This window comes from Achroia grisella, unplaced genomic scaffold, assembly GCF_030625045.1.
Source record: "Achroia grisella isolate CSIRO2021 unplaced genomic scaffold, CSIRO_AGI_Agris_v1 utg515, whole genome shotgun sequence".
Classification (NCBI taxonomy): domain Eukaryota; kingdom Metazoa; phylum Arthropoda; class Insecta; order Lepidoptera; family Pyralidae; genus Achroia; species Achroia grisella.
The window spans coordinates 1423483-1440732 of record NW_026712908.1 but is presented as its reverse complement, the minus strand read 5'-3'; the positions used below and the strand labels follow the sequence as shown (position 1 = coordinate 1440732).

General features: G+C 32.6%; 1 protein-coding gene across 1 annotated transcript in view; it reads right to left on the bottom strand.

Annotated features, from left to right (window-relative positions):
- The window catches only part of LOC131846943 (protein qui-1), a 51592-nt gene extending 49053 nt beyond the window's left edge, over positions 1 to 2539 (bottom strand). Inside the window, exons 1-2 of the mRNA XM_059196360.1 lie at positions 2428 to 2539; positions 1414 to 1493 (exon numbers count right to left, since the gene is read on the bottom strand). Of these exons, the coding sequence (XP_059052343.1) occupies positions 1414 to 1493; positions 2428 to 2539 (192 nt within the window). The remainder of the gene's footprint in view (positions 1 to 1413; positions 1494 to 2427) is intronic.
- Between the last annotated feature and the right edge of the window lie 14711 nt (positions 2540 to 17250).

Here is a 17250-nt window from a genome sequence, read left to right as displayed (position 1 = left end):
CTCCCCAAAGTAGCGTTGTCTGTGCAAGCTTTTATCTCTGTATACCATGTTACCGCAAATTGAGTAAATTATGATGGAGCAATTTAACCGCAAACGCAACTAGATTTATGAAGCTAACTATAAAAGTATATCCACTTTCACCCATCCGTTTAATAAATAAGTAATGATGTCTATGTAAATATATTTTAAGAAAGATGTTACAAATGAATGTGGATGGTTATAAGGGCAGAGGAAGGCCGAAAAAGAGATGGATGGACTGTGTGAAAGATGATATAGTAAGAAAGGAAGTAAATAACGCGATGACTGCGAACAGGGATGAATGCAAACGTTTAATATTACGCCGACCCCAAATAAATGGGATAAGGAAGAAGCAGATGATGATGATGATGATGTCTATGTATATAAATATATTGTAACTGACTACAACTGACTACCTGGCTTAGCACAGGAGCAATGGGTGCATTTCATAAAAAAATTACAGCTCACATTCCTTGCCAACAATGTAGTTTCCTATAGGTAAAATTATTTTTAAAATTGTATGTTTTATATATTATAAACAATTTGATATTTTATTACATTCGTTACTTATTAATTGTTATATTATTGCTCGAAAAGTTATGGCACGGTTTCTTGCTGATCTTCGATTTTTATGGAACATTGTTATTTATAATTGTTAGTAATAAATAGTGTCAATAATAGTAATATTTACCAACACTATTTAAGTTTCTAAATTATATACTTTATTTAGTTTTCATAGATACATGGTCACTAATATGTCTCTGAGATGTATAAAGTAGTATTTATAAATACCTATACATATTTTACAAAAATGTATTACTTATCTTAAATCACAATTTTGTTGATGATATATTTTTTTTTATACACTATGTATTAGCATTGTGTAGTTTAAACGGATTAGTTTATTGACGCGAATCCTGAATTCCTGAATCGCGCTCCCTATGTCATTATATAAAATATATTATATGTAAAGTAAAAAATACTAGCAAAATAGTCTCCGAACGTTTGCGAACAATCTGCTTTTCTCCATTCGAGATGAGAAACGAACTAAAAGCACAATAAATCGTATAAAAGCCATGAAGCTAAGCGTTCCAATACGCAAGTTTAGAATACAGCTACGTAATTTAATTTCCCGCCAAATTGTTACTAGTTTAACAGAACACAGATTATAAGTTTTTATTAGTGGCCAGTATTAATTGTGCTGCACAAAGGGTGGAAATATAATATTATTAAAAAAATAAGATCTTATTCTTTGAACCTTGTGTGTAAAAATGAGATAAATATTTTGTTTTATTTCATTAATAATTATAATTTCTGTGTGTATTTTTAGTGTATTTCTGTGTGTATTGTTTTTGGTAATTAAAAATATAAAACGTAAAAATGGGAATAAAATACCTCAATATAGCGATCATCGTATGTTGATTGCAACTCTGGCCCCACCATCTCCAGAATTTGCCGCCTTTCTTCTCGAAAGTCTGAAAATGAACTGAAGTATAAGCTCCGAATATATATAGTTGCATATTTATAGGCTGGCATCACTAGTAGCAAAAATTTATTTTTTATGAATATGTTCAGTCAAAATTTAAAGCCAAATATTAATAAACAAAGTAAAATATATAAAACAATAAATACATAATTGGGTACGTGATTCCAAGTGTGCTAAAAATTTAAGCAAAATACAATTTTTGAAAATAGAATCGTTTCATCCATTTGAAATGTCAACACAATGAGCAAGTAATCACTACGTTTAAGTAATTAGGTCACATGCGACGGTTAATCGCTACAATGGAACTGCCTACAGATTTTTTTTCGTTTGGCTTTAGCTTTTACATTTCCATAAACTGCAATAATAAATCAAACGTAATAAAAAATATCATGAAAAATGTAAAATTTTCTACTACAATACGTAATAATTTATTGTTCTACATTTCGAACTGTAGAGTGCAATGTAAAGTGCAAAATAATTAGATTTATAGCGTAGCCCAGTTATTGCGAGCTGTGCTCAATTAAGGTGATGTAGGTATACAAACTTTATTAATTTTAAATTTATTCTATTAAATTGGATCTGGAACATTATTACATACAAGTTCATTTCAGATACCTTTAATTATTTACCTTGTACCTTTAGGTATTTATTTTAAAATAGCGAAAAATTTAATACTAAACTTGATCACAGAATTGATACCTAATTATAAAAAGCAACATCTATAAAGAACTGGGTATATCTGCTGAAAAGTATTAGATATTTACTCGTTGAACTGTAGGATATTTTTTCAGTAGGTAAATCCTCTTCCACCTGTATAAATAAATAATTACTTAGCGCTAGCAGTATTGAAGATTCCATCGACAATGTGTCTACAATCAAATGTACGAGTAAATCAGCAATTAAGCGCTGAAGAGCTCACGTACCATTGTAGACAGATGCTACGTATATCTTGACAGCGCGAGGCCCTGGCCACTTGTCGCTTAGTTGGGTGTAGCCCTGCAGCGCTTGAAGCACTGAAGGCTCCGGTGCGCTCATAGCGCCCACCCGCTACCTCACCCCGCACTCGTTTTTCCACGCCACGGAACCATTCTGTGGACAAAAATATATAAAATGAGGAGACTACACTTCAGTATGCATTCTACGCACGTTTGTAATAAATGATGTGTTGTACTTTGGGCCTACAATGTTGGCCTATCTTTTTTTTTAAGTAACGAAATACCAGAGGCACATAAATATATCGAATAGATAGTTTTACATAGAATGTATAGTCTAGAAGATATATATTGTAATATGACAAATGAACATACAGTTAGTGATGGAAAGTATTGAATGTTTACAGTAAAATGTGGAATTAATGTATTACTTAACTACTGAACTACTTGCATAAGTTTATGACTGTAATTAGGAGAAGCCTATCAATTAATTTACATTCAACCTTAATCCCCATGTATTTGGACAAAAAATACATATTAATCTAACATATAAACATATGTTAGATTAATATGTATTTTTACTAAGCAAACAAAACTGTTTGCTTAGTTACGTATTTGTTAAGCCCTAATTCATATATTTTTATTAATAATAATATGTTAGGACATTTCATACAGCACCATAGTCATAAGCTAAGCAGAGCTTGTGTTATTTGTATTAGATAACTTATACAAATACATAGATACGTTTTTTTAAATACTCACAGAAACCATCCAGACCGATAAAATAAATGTTAGTACCATATGAAGAATCGAATCCGTGACCATTGGAACTTCCACTTCTATTTGATAATGGTTATTATCGCTTATTTTACAGGTATTATTTTTTTAACAAATATAATATATTGAACGGTTTTTCTTTAATTTTTATTTTTAGACATGTTGGACACCATAATAAAAACTTGTACAAGAAAAGCCAAGTACGCTTACAAAAGCTGTTTCTAATCAAAAGCAACTGGAGGGTGTCCATTATTCGCATTTTATGGCTGCGCACTTACATCAGAGGGCTTGTGAAGATTTATCAGAGGTTCTTAACGCCGTAATGGTGGTAAAACATACGTATTTAGCAGGTATCGTGATAGATTGATGAGGGAGATAACTCCTGATAATGGTAGGGTATAAATGTAGATACTAAATGTAGATCAAGTAAGGAATTAATCTTTTGGAAAACGAACAACTTTATAGTGTTAGTTTAAATATAGTAAAATTAGGGTATTTAGAGGAAATTAAATCTAAAGACGCGTCCCTGATATAAAATATATAATTAAAAGCCTATTTTTTACCATTAGTATTTATTTATACTAGCTGTGATGAATATTTCAAACTACGCCATCAATGGAGTGGGTACCTACTATCAAAATGTAAATCACATTGTAAATATAATCTACGTCATTCTTATGGGTTATTAAGTTATCAAATATGTAAGATCGTATGTGTACAGACATATCTACTCATTTACGAATCTATTGACTGTACTAAATATTTCTTAATAGATTGTAAAGTTAAGTAATAATTTTATTGACATCATATTTGTATCAACCGTGTATTTATAATTATAATTTACATAAATGATCTTTAAATAATTCAAAGTTGTGGTAATAATAACTACTACAAAGCTCATTAATAAGGGAAAATTAATAGTTATTTATTAAAGTCATTATATAACTATCCAACATTCTATTAATTTTAATTTTAATTAGTCAAATCATTATTTAAACAAGAAATTCTCGCATTTTATAATTTAAAATCCTCACTGTTATGAAAGTAACTTGCAGATAATTAAAACTTCAGTACTTACCAATCTACTTCTTCAAATGAGTTAGTTTTAAAACAATTTACTTGCCCTTTCTTTAGCTACTTTTATTAGAAAACATAAACTTGGAAGCTTCTATTTAAAAAAAAAATAACATTCACTGGTGTACCGATAGTGTACATCATTAGCACAAGATGGATCGCTGTTTCATTATTATCTACGAAAAAAAGCTATTTATTTGTATCGCATTCCAAAATCCTGTTTTAGAAATTCGCATTCCAAGTTCCTGTTAGACTTTATAAGTCTAAACTAGAATTATTTTTTTCTTAGATTTGAATAAAAGATGTAGGTACTACAGAAGTGTCATCATCAAATATCAAGTCGTTTGCGTCCTCTGAAATCAGTGAAATTCTGTTATTTCTGTCATGCCTCTTATCATGTGTTAAGATCGTAATCCTCTCAAATAACAACGAAGTGATAACACGAGCGTAATATGATAACGTGATGTCCGTATTGCTGTTCATGAATTTAGGCGACAGTTATCACTTACCAGTTGAAAGGCCGTCAGATTGTTAGCAATTCAAATTACATAAAATAATAATTACATAAGAAATTATGAAAAAATAAAAATGACGGATAAGTTGTTATATTGATAGTAATAGAGGTTAATTAATTATACAAATATGTTTGTATACATATAGCTTTTATTAAAAGCACTCGTCGTTAACAATATTTATGAACTCGTTTAGATTTGAACATAGAATGGCTTTTAATGTAAATCCACAAATAACTCATTCTGCTAAGTTCGCTATTCAGTCTAAATAATTTTAGCTCTAAAGAGCTAATATTAGTTAGTTTACTATCTTTTTTATTAAAATACTAAATTAAGATAAAAACAAGAAAAAACAAAAAGAAAAAATGTACTGATTTTTAATCAATTTCTTTTTTATAGTGGGTATATATATTTATTGGTCTCAAAATTACCAAAGGTATTTTTAATACACATATTTTCATGTTCTTAATAGATTTTCGGCAAGAAGCATACGATGATTACCATTTGATGTTTTGAAATTGTATTTAATATTGTAAAATAACTCAATTTTCCATAGAAATCCGCATTGCTTATAGACGATTAATAGCCGGAATTATCGTAGGGACGTGAATGGAATTAGAATAGTGTCGACATTAGATATTGGGTGTGAATTATTCACCGTCCAAAATTGAGCTCGATAAATTCATGGTCGTAGACTTGGGTTTGGGGGAGACCGAATTACAACTGCTTACGTAGTCTTTTTACTCGACTAAGGAGGATCACGATTTTAGCTATATCTACGTAAGAGCTATTTCTGGGGACAGATTCATGCATCCCCTTATTTTTTTACGTAAAGACGTAATCTGTAGAGATTAAGAGTTTGTTAATAAAAACAGACTTATATAAGAGGTATAATATTAGACTAGGATTAAAATAAGAACGTAAAATTGTGGAATGTACTAGGTGATCACAAATAGCTAAGAATCACTGTCGATGTATGAATAAACCCCCGTGAAATAATTTTAAAGTAAAGATATATTTTAACAATTATATCTACATATGTAACAAATACATAAATAAATAACTCTGGACTATTAACACGGCGCCATCTAGTCCCACAGCAAGCAGAGCTTGTGTTATAGATAGATGATAATAGACAACTGATTAGAACCTAGTAGTCGCGTTTTTATTTTACTTTAATAATTTGGGTAATTGTATAAAATAAAGATTTTTCTGGCAACATGGAATAAACAGTAAAGTAACACCAAAGGCCTCGTAAGCTTTTAGTCTCATACAATAAGACTATTAGCTGCGTCATGCTGGCAAAATTAATAGAGCCAGGTTGGACACGCAACGCCGAGCTTAGCACCGTGTACTATACTTAATTAAATATAAAACATAGTCTTATGATTTGTCCTAATTCTAATGTATAAACATATGCAAAAAAATTTCGAATGTAAGCTATATATTCGAAAATTTGTTGCATATGTTTTGATACGAAAGTTTTAATTTCTTAGATTTATTAAGAGGTAGACTAGAAGTAGACTGTAAAAATTCATCTGCGTGGGTCTATCAGTCTCACATATCTCAGTGGCCAAGCGGCTTCCTTTGTAAGATGCGTAACAGTTGTAGGGTTCGTTTAAACAGTGCAATTCTATAATTTTGTCATGTCTCTGTAACTAATGACATCTTAGTCCTCTGGAATCTGGCAGGAAATGTGTGGTATCACGAATGTGACATGGTAATGTGATATCTATAGTTCCTAGTGTTCTTTATGTAATATATATTACCGCTTACCATCTGGCCGTCAGCTAATTTGCCATTTAAAATACATGAAAAATGGACTTTTATCAAAAAATAATAATGCTAACCTCGTACCATAATCCCAGAGTTAAATCGTCTACTATTGTAAAATGTATATTGAGCTGAACGGTAGGTAGAATACTCATAAAACTGAGTTACTTTCAGTACGGAACAATATGGTAACTACAAAAATAAATAATTCATTTTTCATAATAAATTGATTACGTTAAAGAGTATTTTAAGTACATGAAGGTTTTATAAAAATATGTTCATTTTGCTACTGCTTTACGTTGACTCAGTATTTTCAATACTTTCGATTTGACACCTATATAATTAAAGAAATCTTTTTGTAGAGATAACACAGAATTAGACACAAGAATTCTTTGTTCTTGTATTACGATTAATGTGGTAAGTATGAGTAATGTAATAAATGTTTATTACTACTCATATTTAAACCAATTCAGTACCCATAATTTTTATACATGCTTAAAGATTGTTGTCATTATATCAGTAAGTTCGTAGTATAGTATATTCTGCTAACTGTAGAGAAATACATATATAAGTTACATTTGTTCCAGGCCAATTATAATTCATGGACAAGCAGTAAAAGTCACAGGTTGAAGTTAGTATTTCATAATCAATATTTGAAATGAAAATAGCAGCGTATTTTTATCACGGATGCAGACACATAATATAAATACATCTAAATATATCCCCGTTCCAGACAAGTATGCATTTGAGCGAATAAAATTATGAAAGTTGACGAAGCGAGGGAAATACCTACGTATACGTAATTACGGATATGGGTCGTTAGGATTCGGTTCTTTCTGTCTTGTCTTCTTCATATGAGACGTTAGACGTCGACGATTTATTATAATATATACACAGAATAATTCGTATAAAATTGTTTATTATGATTGATAATAAATAATACTTTAAGTATGTACATTAAGTTCATTTATATTAAAAAAAATACTGAAGCACGAGTTAAGTGTTTTCTTTCAGTTCTTTCCAGCAAACCTGGAATTGATGAAGAATAAAGAAAGACTCTGCTCTAGTGCATTTTATTTAGTTTAGATTCTAGCTGACGTTATATAGTAATGTAAAATGAGGGCCCTACTGCTATCAAGGTACCATGTCAGATTACTTCTTTGCGGTTCGCCCTAGAAACTATCGTGATAAATCACGGTGAATTTGCCACGAAGGGCTAACCTAATCTCTTGCTCATCTTATCATCCTTCACTAGTGCCCCGCCAGCATAAACTGTTAGCGCAGGCGGATGCACCACACCATTATTATCCATTAAAAATATAGATATATTGCATAACGTCAGCAATATGATGAACTTATTTAGATTTATTTCTAAGGCGATTTGTTTAGTATTACTAAATTTATGATCTATCTACGCAAAACAGGTAAGGGAATGAGTAATGCCATAAAATCCATTAAACAGCCCGTCCTTGCGTCGTTTCGTAAATATACAATCGTATACAATTATCTCCTGAATAATTCATTATTCAGTTAGAATAAAGCTTTTATTAGATACGATATCTCTGGGTCGCTATTGGTGTGCTGTATACATAGTCCATAATCGAATATTTATGACTGTTTGATTATATTTTTGATTAAAATATTCCTATAATACAAGTTTTTAATAATCTGAATGAAGGTAAAAACTAAGTCGTTGCTGTTAATTTTGATTTCCTTTTACTAATATGGGATGAGATTAATTTATCTAATCAAGTTGTATCACATTGCTGGTAAAGCCATGGCATTGTCCATTAGCAGCTTCTCAAAATTACATTAAAATCAGTTCATGCAATATGCGCGACTAGGCCATGGCGACCCAATTAGATATGCTTTATCATCATCATAGTACATTGCTATTTCGATGGCCCAATTTAAATTACATAGCAAAAAACATTTGTTCAATAAATAAAGTGTCTACAATACTATGACTAGCATACTAACATGACTTAGATTAGTTTACTGTTAATTTATATTAGTTTCTACAAACGAATCGTTTTCTTTTTTAATAATAATGTGACCACCCCATAATACTGTAAAAAACATTGCTGTCTGATTCGACTGTGATAGGTATAAAAAACGTTTAGTGAGTTGACCAGACCATTTTTGATATTCTGTGAATTATTTTTATTATTAGTGCGTAATATAGTTCTAATCTTATAATTGTGGTATATGATATTATGGTGGGAACATAGAAATAGGTATATAGGTATTATTATAGTCGATACCAATTTTAATCACTTTGAAATAAATTGTTTAAAGGTAGTTAGACTACTTTTAAAAGTTTCATCATATTTCAAATTGATTAAAACATATAAATATACAGTAATTGCAATATATAATATACAAGCTACGTTATTATATATACTAGGGATTACTATAACCTAGATGTATTCAGCGTTAAGTAATTTCCTATTACAGCCCACACTGCAAACGCGAAACGCGAAGGAAGTGACGTAGAACAAACGCACCTGTAGCGTTTCTAAGCTTATCGATCGACTTGCGTGAACCTATTTGCTTTACACATGGAATAATAGGATATTATGTAGTTTCTACATACCTATAGGAGAGGCGGCGTCAAGAGGAATGGAATAGCTAACACCATTTACGAAGTATAGGGTGTCGTTAGAGGTGGCTAATATATTTGAGGTAAAGACGAATACATTCGACAGTTAAGTGTAAATACTTCACAGAACAAAACTAGTAAATACCTACTAATTGTGATAAAATTATTATTAAGCTAACATTGTCGATACATTTTAATCCCAAAAGAATCATTGACATTCGTTTAGTTTTTAAGAAGATGTCGAGTAGGTGTTTAAAATGAACGTTATTTTTACCGGCATATAGTTTATAAAACGTAGTCTTCATGAGTATCTAGAAATCATATATATCAATCGCTAAGTAGTTGACTTTACAAAATGTGTTTCGCTTGTAATTTGAGATAAAACAGTTAAATTACAGAATAAGAAGCATTACATCTTAGTACTCCGGAAAAAAAACACATGAGTTGTATTACTGTTATCACAAGACAATATGAAGTTCTTAGTAGGTATATAGCCATATATATATAGTGGTGGTAAATTAATTAATTTATACTACTTATTTCATTAAATACAGACAATAATAAAATAATAAATCTATATGAATTGATGTAAAAGGTGATCCGTCAGGAAGGTTGTTTGCTTTTACAGTTAGATAAAAAAATGTACCAGATAAATAAATTAGCAGCTTTTGCCATATACATATAATAGAGGTTATAACAGACGAGTTATGCAGTAATGTTTCTGGTATAAAATTATTATCATATTGTTACATGACATTATCATTCTCACGAAGTACATGAACATATTTTAACTTTCTACCTCATTCTTCATATAAAAAAGAGATATTAAAAATAAAATAAAATAAGTGTAAAAGTAATTAACCAATTAGGTGTGTCAAATGCAAGACGTAATTACACCTACGTAATAAGCCACATCTGAAACAATACAGGAAGCTTGGTACAGGGAATATAGGTCAGGGGTTCACTGTGATGTAATATGCCTACTGCGTAATAATAATATGAAAATACCCATTTCAAGTCGGGGACAGTGTATCTTTGACGTTACTATTAACAATACGCATTTCGAATATAAAAACACAAATGTACACTCTACCTTTGTGTTTTTATATTCAAAATACGAACACAACGTTTAAAGGAAAAATATTCTTTACTAAACCTATTATTTTCTTATGTTTTTATAAATTTTGTACTCTGTTACAATTCCGAATTAGAAATCTTGTAACTCTATTGGAGGGAAAGGGATTGTTAGTAATGTAAACTAATTACTCCATCGCTAACAATGTATCATGCCAGATTGGCCTCCAATCGGCTCCTGGAAACCATCGTGATAAACTCCTGTTGAATTTATCACGATGTGCCAACTAACCTGACCTCGTGCTCATCCTATCATTCTCCACTGGTGACTGGGCGTAAACTGTTAGCGCTGGCGGGTGCAAAATAAGAAATTCATCAAAAAAAAAATCTATGATATTTTATTGGTAGATGTAGATTTTGTAAATTGTTGTCCGCCTGATATCTATTTGCCTCACCTCTTATAGCCGTCAAGCAGCTCGCATTATAATATGTGTTTCAGTTGAAGAATAAGATAAAGCAGTGATATTACATGGCATAGAGGCAAAACATCTTACTTCTTTGTAATAATAAATAATGCATGACTACCTGGAGTACCACAGACGTCACATGATGTCTGTAGCTCAGTTCTTGTATATAGGCGGCAGTCATCACTTAGCATCAGCGAGCTGATGTTCGATCCCTTAGCAACTAAGTTTCTGTCAGGCAGGAGTTGGCCTTCAGCCGCTTCAAAAGCCCTTCTGCGAGTTTGGTGTACCATCTGCACTGGCCCCCTACATTCGGTGAACAGCTACGGCCATTAATGTTGGAATAGTTCGAAAAAAATTGTGTTTAAAAATTAATATACACCATGAATAGATCAAGTTTCGGTATTAAACACTTTTAATTTTTGCTTTTATTAGAATAAATATGTCGCAGTGGGCTTGTTTTGTTAAAACAAGATGTTCTTGTTGTTTTATTATTAAAGTACAAATGGAAATCGATTTTTATTTCATGCTCACAATTTGTTGATGGAATCCAATACAATTCTCCATTACATTATTACATTCGAGTAAACATAATCGTACCCGTCACTTTTACTTCTTGCGTTATCAAAATTCAATAGAAAGTAATATGAATAGCGTCGACAGAGTAGTTTTATACAGTAGCTACTACTAAATACCTAGGTATATATACCGATGCTCTATTTACACATTATTCTATTGATACAAGCATTTGTAAATAGTAGAATTGTGGTTACATTTTAACACATATATTAGTATTATATGGTTGAACTATTTAATTATTTCTTTTTGTTATTATTTGTATTTGTAATTTTTATCTCCCTAACTCACGAGTACATCCCGAGGTTACATTATATGTAACACAATAGCTAATAATGCACGTATGAAAGTCTCTTTGTGATTGTGAATGCATTACTGACGATGAGTGAATGATGACAGTGACCGTTGCTAACCATACATTTCGGTTTCTTAGCTCTTGCTCTTCGGGCGAGCAGCCTAAAAGAGTAGGTCCGTATATTGATGACCTACCAATTTTTCTTTAATTTTAAATATAATTAATATTTCCCGAATTTATGCGTCTCGTTAGCCATATTCTAAAATAGTAAAGAAAGCTCGGGTGGTAATATTATTCTTACCTTCTTCGACTATTTGGATGAAATCACGGATAGCTACTAGTTATTATAAGTACATACATTATTGTTAGGTAAAACTAGTGATTTCAACATATTGGAACGACGGGGATTGTTAGTTACGATGACCTAGCTAATTTTTTATTAGATGACAGTGTTTGGTGTACCCGCTGGCATTAACGGTTTGCGCCGGCGAGACACTAGTGGAAGATGATTAGTACGATGTTTAATACGATGGTTTTCAGAGAGAACCCCGTGGAGGTCAACCTGATATATTAATGCACTGTTGGCAATGGAATTATTAATCCATATTACTAGCAATAGAATGCGTGAATCTTGTCTTAAAATAAAGAATATTTATATAGGGCAATATTCACTCGTTCTATCTAGAAACCATCGCATTTTTTCTAAAGTTCCCTAAAAATCTCGTAAATCGACATAGACTCTTTCTCGTACAATTTTTTTTATCCTTCACTGGTATTTATTATAGCAACAAACAAAGCAGGTATACAATAAATATATACCATTAGCGCAGATGAATAGCAGCATTCCATTATCACTCGTGAAACCTCCACTTAGTATCGGTACTTCTCCTATAATGTCGGACAAGTAATAGATATTTAAATCCATCAGAATTGGCTTATTTCTGAAGGACTTTTGATTGTTTCTTGGTTGACATGGTAACTTAATCTTAGAATATCTAATTTACGAATAAAAGTTAATACTTCATCTAAATCTTAGATTGTACTATAATTAATTAGATTTTAAGTACATATAAAAAATATTCTAGATTATACTTATTACGAAATCTTAGTGTAATTAAAACTAAGCGTATCTAATAACAAGTTTTTTAATTATCAAGAGTAATTAAACAAGAATTAGCCCGGACTTGGGCGATAGAAGGTTTTATCAGGTAAATATAATTCTTTTAGCGTTCAAGCGATCCCATAGGGAGGTTTAATTAAATTGTGTGTACAGGGGAAGTGAAAATGACGTCAGGCACGTGCGTCGGATTCTATCCTACAAGCCGATGCTGTCCATGTTGCATGAAACTAGGACAATTTGCTAATGAAAAAAAAAACTTCGTATTTGAAAACGTTTATCGGAAAAATAAAAATACTTCAGTCACAAGCGAATATTACCTTCTACAAATAAACTGACTTACAATAGTCTGAACATGATAATGGAAGCTATCCATTAGAAATCTTGACTTAAACACTGCAACGGCATTTGATATTAAAGACTTCTCTCTTGAACTCTCAACTGTTATATTTATTCATCATCCGGTCGAAGTCCCGTCGTTGTTCACCCGAACGCTCATATATTTGTTAGTTTTGTACATATTAACAAAATATATAGCATATGTTCTTTTTTGTAGTTGGAATTATTAACAGCCTGACTTTCCACCTGATGCTAAACAGTCCATATACATTAACAGGACTAGGGACATGACGTTATATACGTTGTTATTCCTGATATCATACCTTATTCTGTAATTTCACTGCCTTTTCTTTCCCTTGAAACATTGCTTACAAATAAGCTAAGGTATGACAAATAGGTACCTGCATAATCAATTCAGTGAGAGAATTGAACAAATCGGCGTAGTAGCCGGAAGTTTACTTTCTTCATTGTAAAATCCGCTATCCTCTCTTTGTATTTTTAGTATAGATTTGTTACTAAATTTTATTTTATACAGAATTATTTGAAGTCATCTAAAATTGATCGTAAAATCATACGTGACCACAACTGCACTCAAACTAGATTTCATATTTATGCACTCAATCCATTTCGGTGAGATTATAAAATACATTGTAAGGATAATCGGAGATGATAGCGTTGCCAACATTAATCAAAAGAGAACACGAAAACACTTTATTTATATATTATTGTGATATCGCGTGCTCCTACATAATGTTACAGCACGAAAACCATGACTAGTTTGCGAAATATTTACCCTGTCCGTAATGATTCACTCTAGGTAAAAACTTTGTGTTATTATAATAAAATATAATTTCATGACTACATGGTGTAGTTAGAGGCCACATCACAATGATCGTCATCTGTTTAACATTTACATCTTCATCACCAAAGACGCAGTCTGAAATATCAATCCAACTGTAGTATAAAAACCACACAGAAAATTGAGATAACGATAAAAATATGCAAGGATTTAGCTTATTATTATGTTGAGTGGCAGTTGAGATAAAAACTTAAACTAAATTAACAATTTCAAGATTTTAAGTTTGGGATTTGTTGTATATGTGTGGATTTTGTAATAGATTGCTGATAGCGATAAGACCGCCTTTTGTAAAACATTTATTTTCATTGTTTTGTACTTACTGTCCTATGTTTATGTATGCGCAATAAAGAGTTATTATTTTTTTTTTTTTCCAAATATTCTCATCTCCCCTCCTAAGAAGAGGAGATGGCAACATATCTCCGGTAGAAGCACAGTCGGCCGGGGTTCAGGGCCCCAGGGAGAGAAACCGGCGTACAATGCGGGCAGAATCTAACAGCACCGCTTTCTGCATCTTTCCCGGGAGTGAGCCGCCCCGGAATCCCAACCGTCTGAGATGTTGTTCCAGACTGGTTGGGATAAGACCGTTCACCGACATAACGATTGGAATGATTTCGGTGGACATCACCCCCCACATTTCGGTCACCTCGTGAGCCAGGTCGAGATATTTTCTCTTTTTCTCAGTTTCAGCTTTCACGAGGTTCTGGTCATGCGGTATGGTGATGTCCACCAAAAACACCCTCGAAAGTGCCCGATCCATCACCACGATATCAGGTTTGTTCGCAAGAACGGTCCTGTCCGTGATGATGGATCGGTCCCAGTCCCAGAGCTTGACGCTGTCGCTTTCGAGGACCGGCTGGGGCTCGTACTTATAGTACGGCAACCTCTCATTCGCGAGGCCGTACTTCAGAGCTAGCTGTGTCTGTGCTAGTACTCGGTGTTGGCAAGAGCTGAACAACCCGAAAGCACAGTCTGAGTGACTCTCCGGGATGGCGGCATGCCCGACAGATGTCCTCAGTCCTTCAGAATGTGCTTTCGGTAATTGTTCGTCTTAACCACCTGATCCTGTATTGCACAGACAAAACCCTCGGTCTCTCCGAAGAGATCACCGAACTGTAGCCAGTGCACGGAGGTCTTCATGTTGACGTACGACCCGTGAAGGGCTTTGAAGAACCTTTCGTGCAACTCCTTCTCTTTCCATACGGCCTCCCGCTGAGAGGTACCCAGGACTTCGGGTTTTCGCCAGTCCTCTTTAGCTAGAGAAAGAGGGGTAAATCCTTTGTCACATTCTATGACCTCTCTATGCAAACCCTCGTCTCTTTTCTCCCGAAAATATGTCTTGAGGCTGTCAATGTCGCGGTTATGCATGGTCTTAACGCTTAACAAGCCTCGACCACCAGCCTTCCGCGGGATGTACAGCCTCATGACTGACGATTTCGGGTGATGCATTCTATGGAATGGATTCTTTATTATTATTATTATTATTATTATTATGTGAGAAAGAGAAGGAAGTATTATGTTGTCTCTAGCGAATATTGATTTGAATACTGTATATCATACGGTTGAACTGTGAACGGTAATGTATGTCTGATAATCAATAATTAGGAAGTACAGGGGATATTTAAAGTTTATAAATCTTTCCCATAATTAGAATAAAAAAAATATAATATGTGCTGAAAACTTGTCGACTTTCTAACACATACAGACTCGTCAAACTTATAACTCCCGTCTTTTTTCATTGGTGTTTAAAACTGTACATATGCAAGTTTTTCTTATTTTCTGCTATCTATAAGATAAACTCTGCTCAGTTTGAGACTAGATGCCGCTGTGTGATTATTTATGGTCATTAAGTATTTTATATATTGGCATTATACCTAGTTTATCAGGTTAATTAATCGCAACACCGACCGGACGAACACCATTCTATGTATTTACAGTATGTACGCCATTAGGCTGGCTACACGTCAATGGCTTCCTGTTTCCGCTAACTTAATTCAAATTTCCGTCCACAATATATATATACATATATATACCTTGTGGATATATGTACAACATCTAAGAAAAATGTCTGTAGCACGGTTTTCTGGTCTTGAATAAGTTTAATTTATGTATGAAACTTAAACAAGTTGAGTAAATCACGTATGTAAGTTGGTAATGGTTGGTTGGTTATTATTTATATGTTATTTTTCATATGTAAAAGAATTTGCCGAAAGGAAGATTTTGTAAAAAGTAACCAGAATAAATACCTTTTGTATACCATTGTTTTCGGTTGAAGAGTGAGGAATTAAATTATCTGGATATAGATAAGAGGAAAAACATCTTAGTCCTCCGTAATGATAACGCATGATATCATGTGCGTCACATGATGATCATTACAACTTACCATCCGATGTCGTTCCAAATACAAAACAAACAGCCACTTTAGTGTGAAAATGTATTTTTAACAAATATTTTCTTAGACCGTTATCTGTACTTTGCGGACGGGAAGCACACGGGCCATCTGATTGTAAACGGCTTTTAAATATATCTGTACTCGTTGCCGACCCTAAACAATTGCACTCCCTATGACATAAATAAACAATCATATTTTTTTTATTCCTTATATCCCTACAATTATCATTTATTATCCCCTCAGAGTAGACGTTTTAATTACAAACAACGGGGTAATTAACCCCATTGTTTGTTTTTTACTTTGTAATATGTATGTCCCACTATTTTTTACTTTGTAATGTAGAAATAGGCGTGTAAATTTTATTGAAACAAACCAAAACATTTATCGTATTCTCTATCTATTTGTATCTATTTTCCGGGCTGCTACCTATGTGAATTTAGATAAAAGTATTATATATGTTAGTCTTGGATATGTTCTATGTGTAGCAAATTTTAATGCAATACGTCTAGTAATTTTAGCATCAGAGAGTACCTAACATTCGTCCATAAATTTATTCTCACAAACTTTCCCATTTGTAATATTAGTACGATTATCACCCACATATCTTTCACGGACCATTAAGAAAGCGTACCTACAGAACTTAACTACTTTTATAATATAGTTTGAGAGATATAAAGCGTAATCTACTGATACGAGAGGATCTCAAGTGTCACCGCGAAACGTTAATCCTGCGATGCGATAAACTACTGGTTATAAATCTTATACTTAAATGTTTCTCGTCATCTTGTAAAAACTTATTTCAAAGTAGTTACCACCATAAATTATATTAAAAATATACGTGCATGATCTTTATTCCAGATTAGGTAGTTAGACTGTTGACGTTATGATAAACGCAATACTTGACATGTCCATACTCAGTTCTATAAATTGATTTCAACGCAAGAGATAAGCCTGTCGTAATTT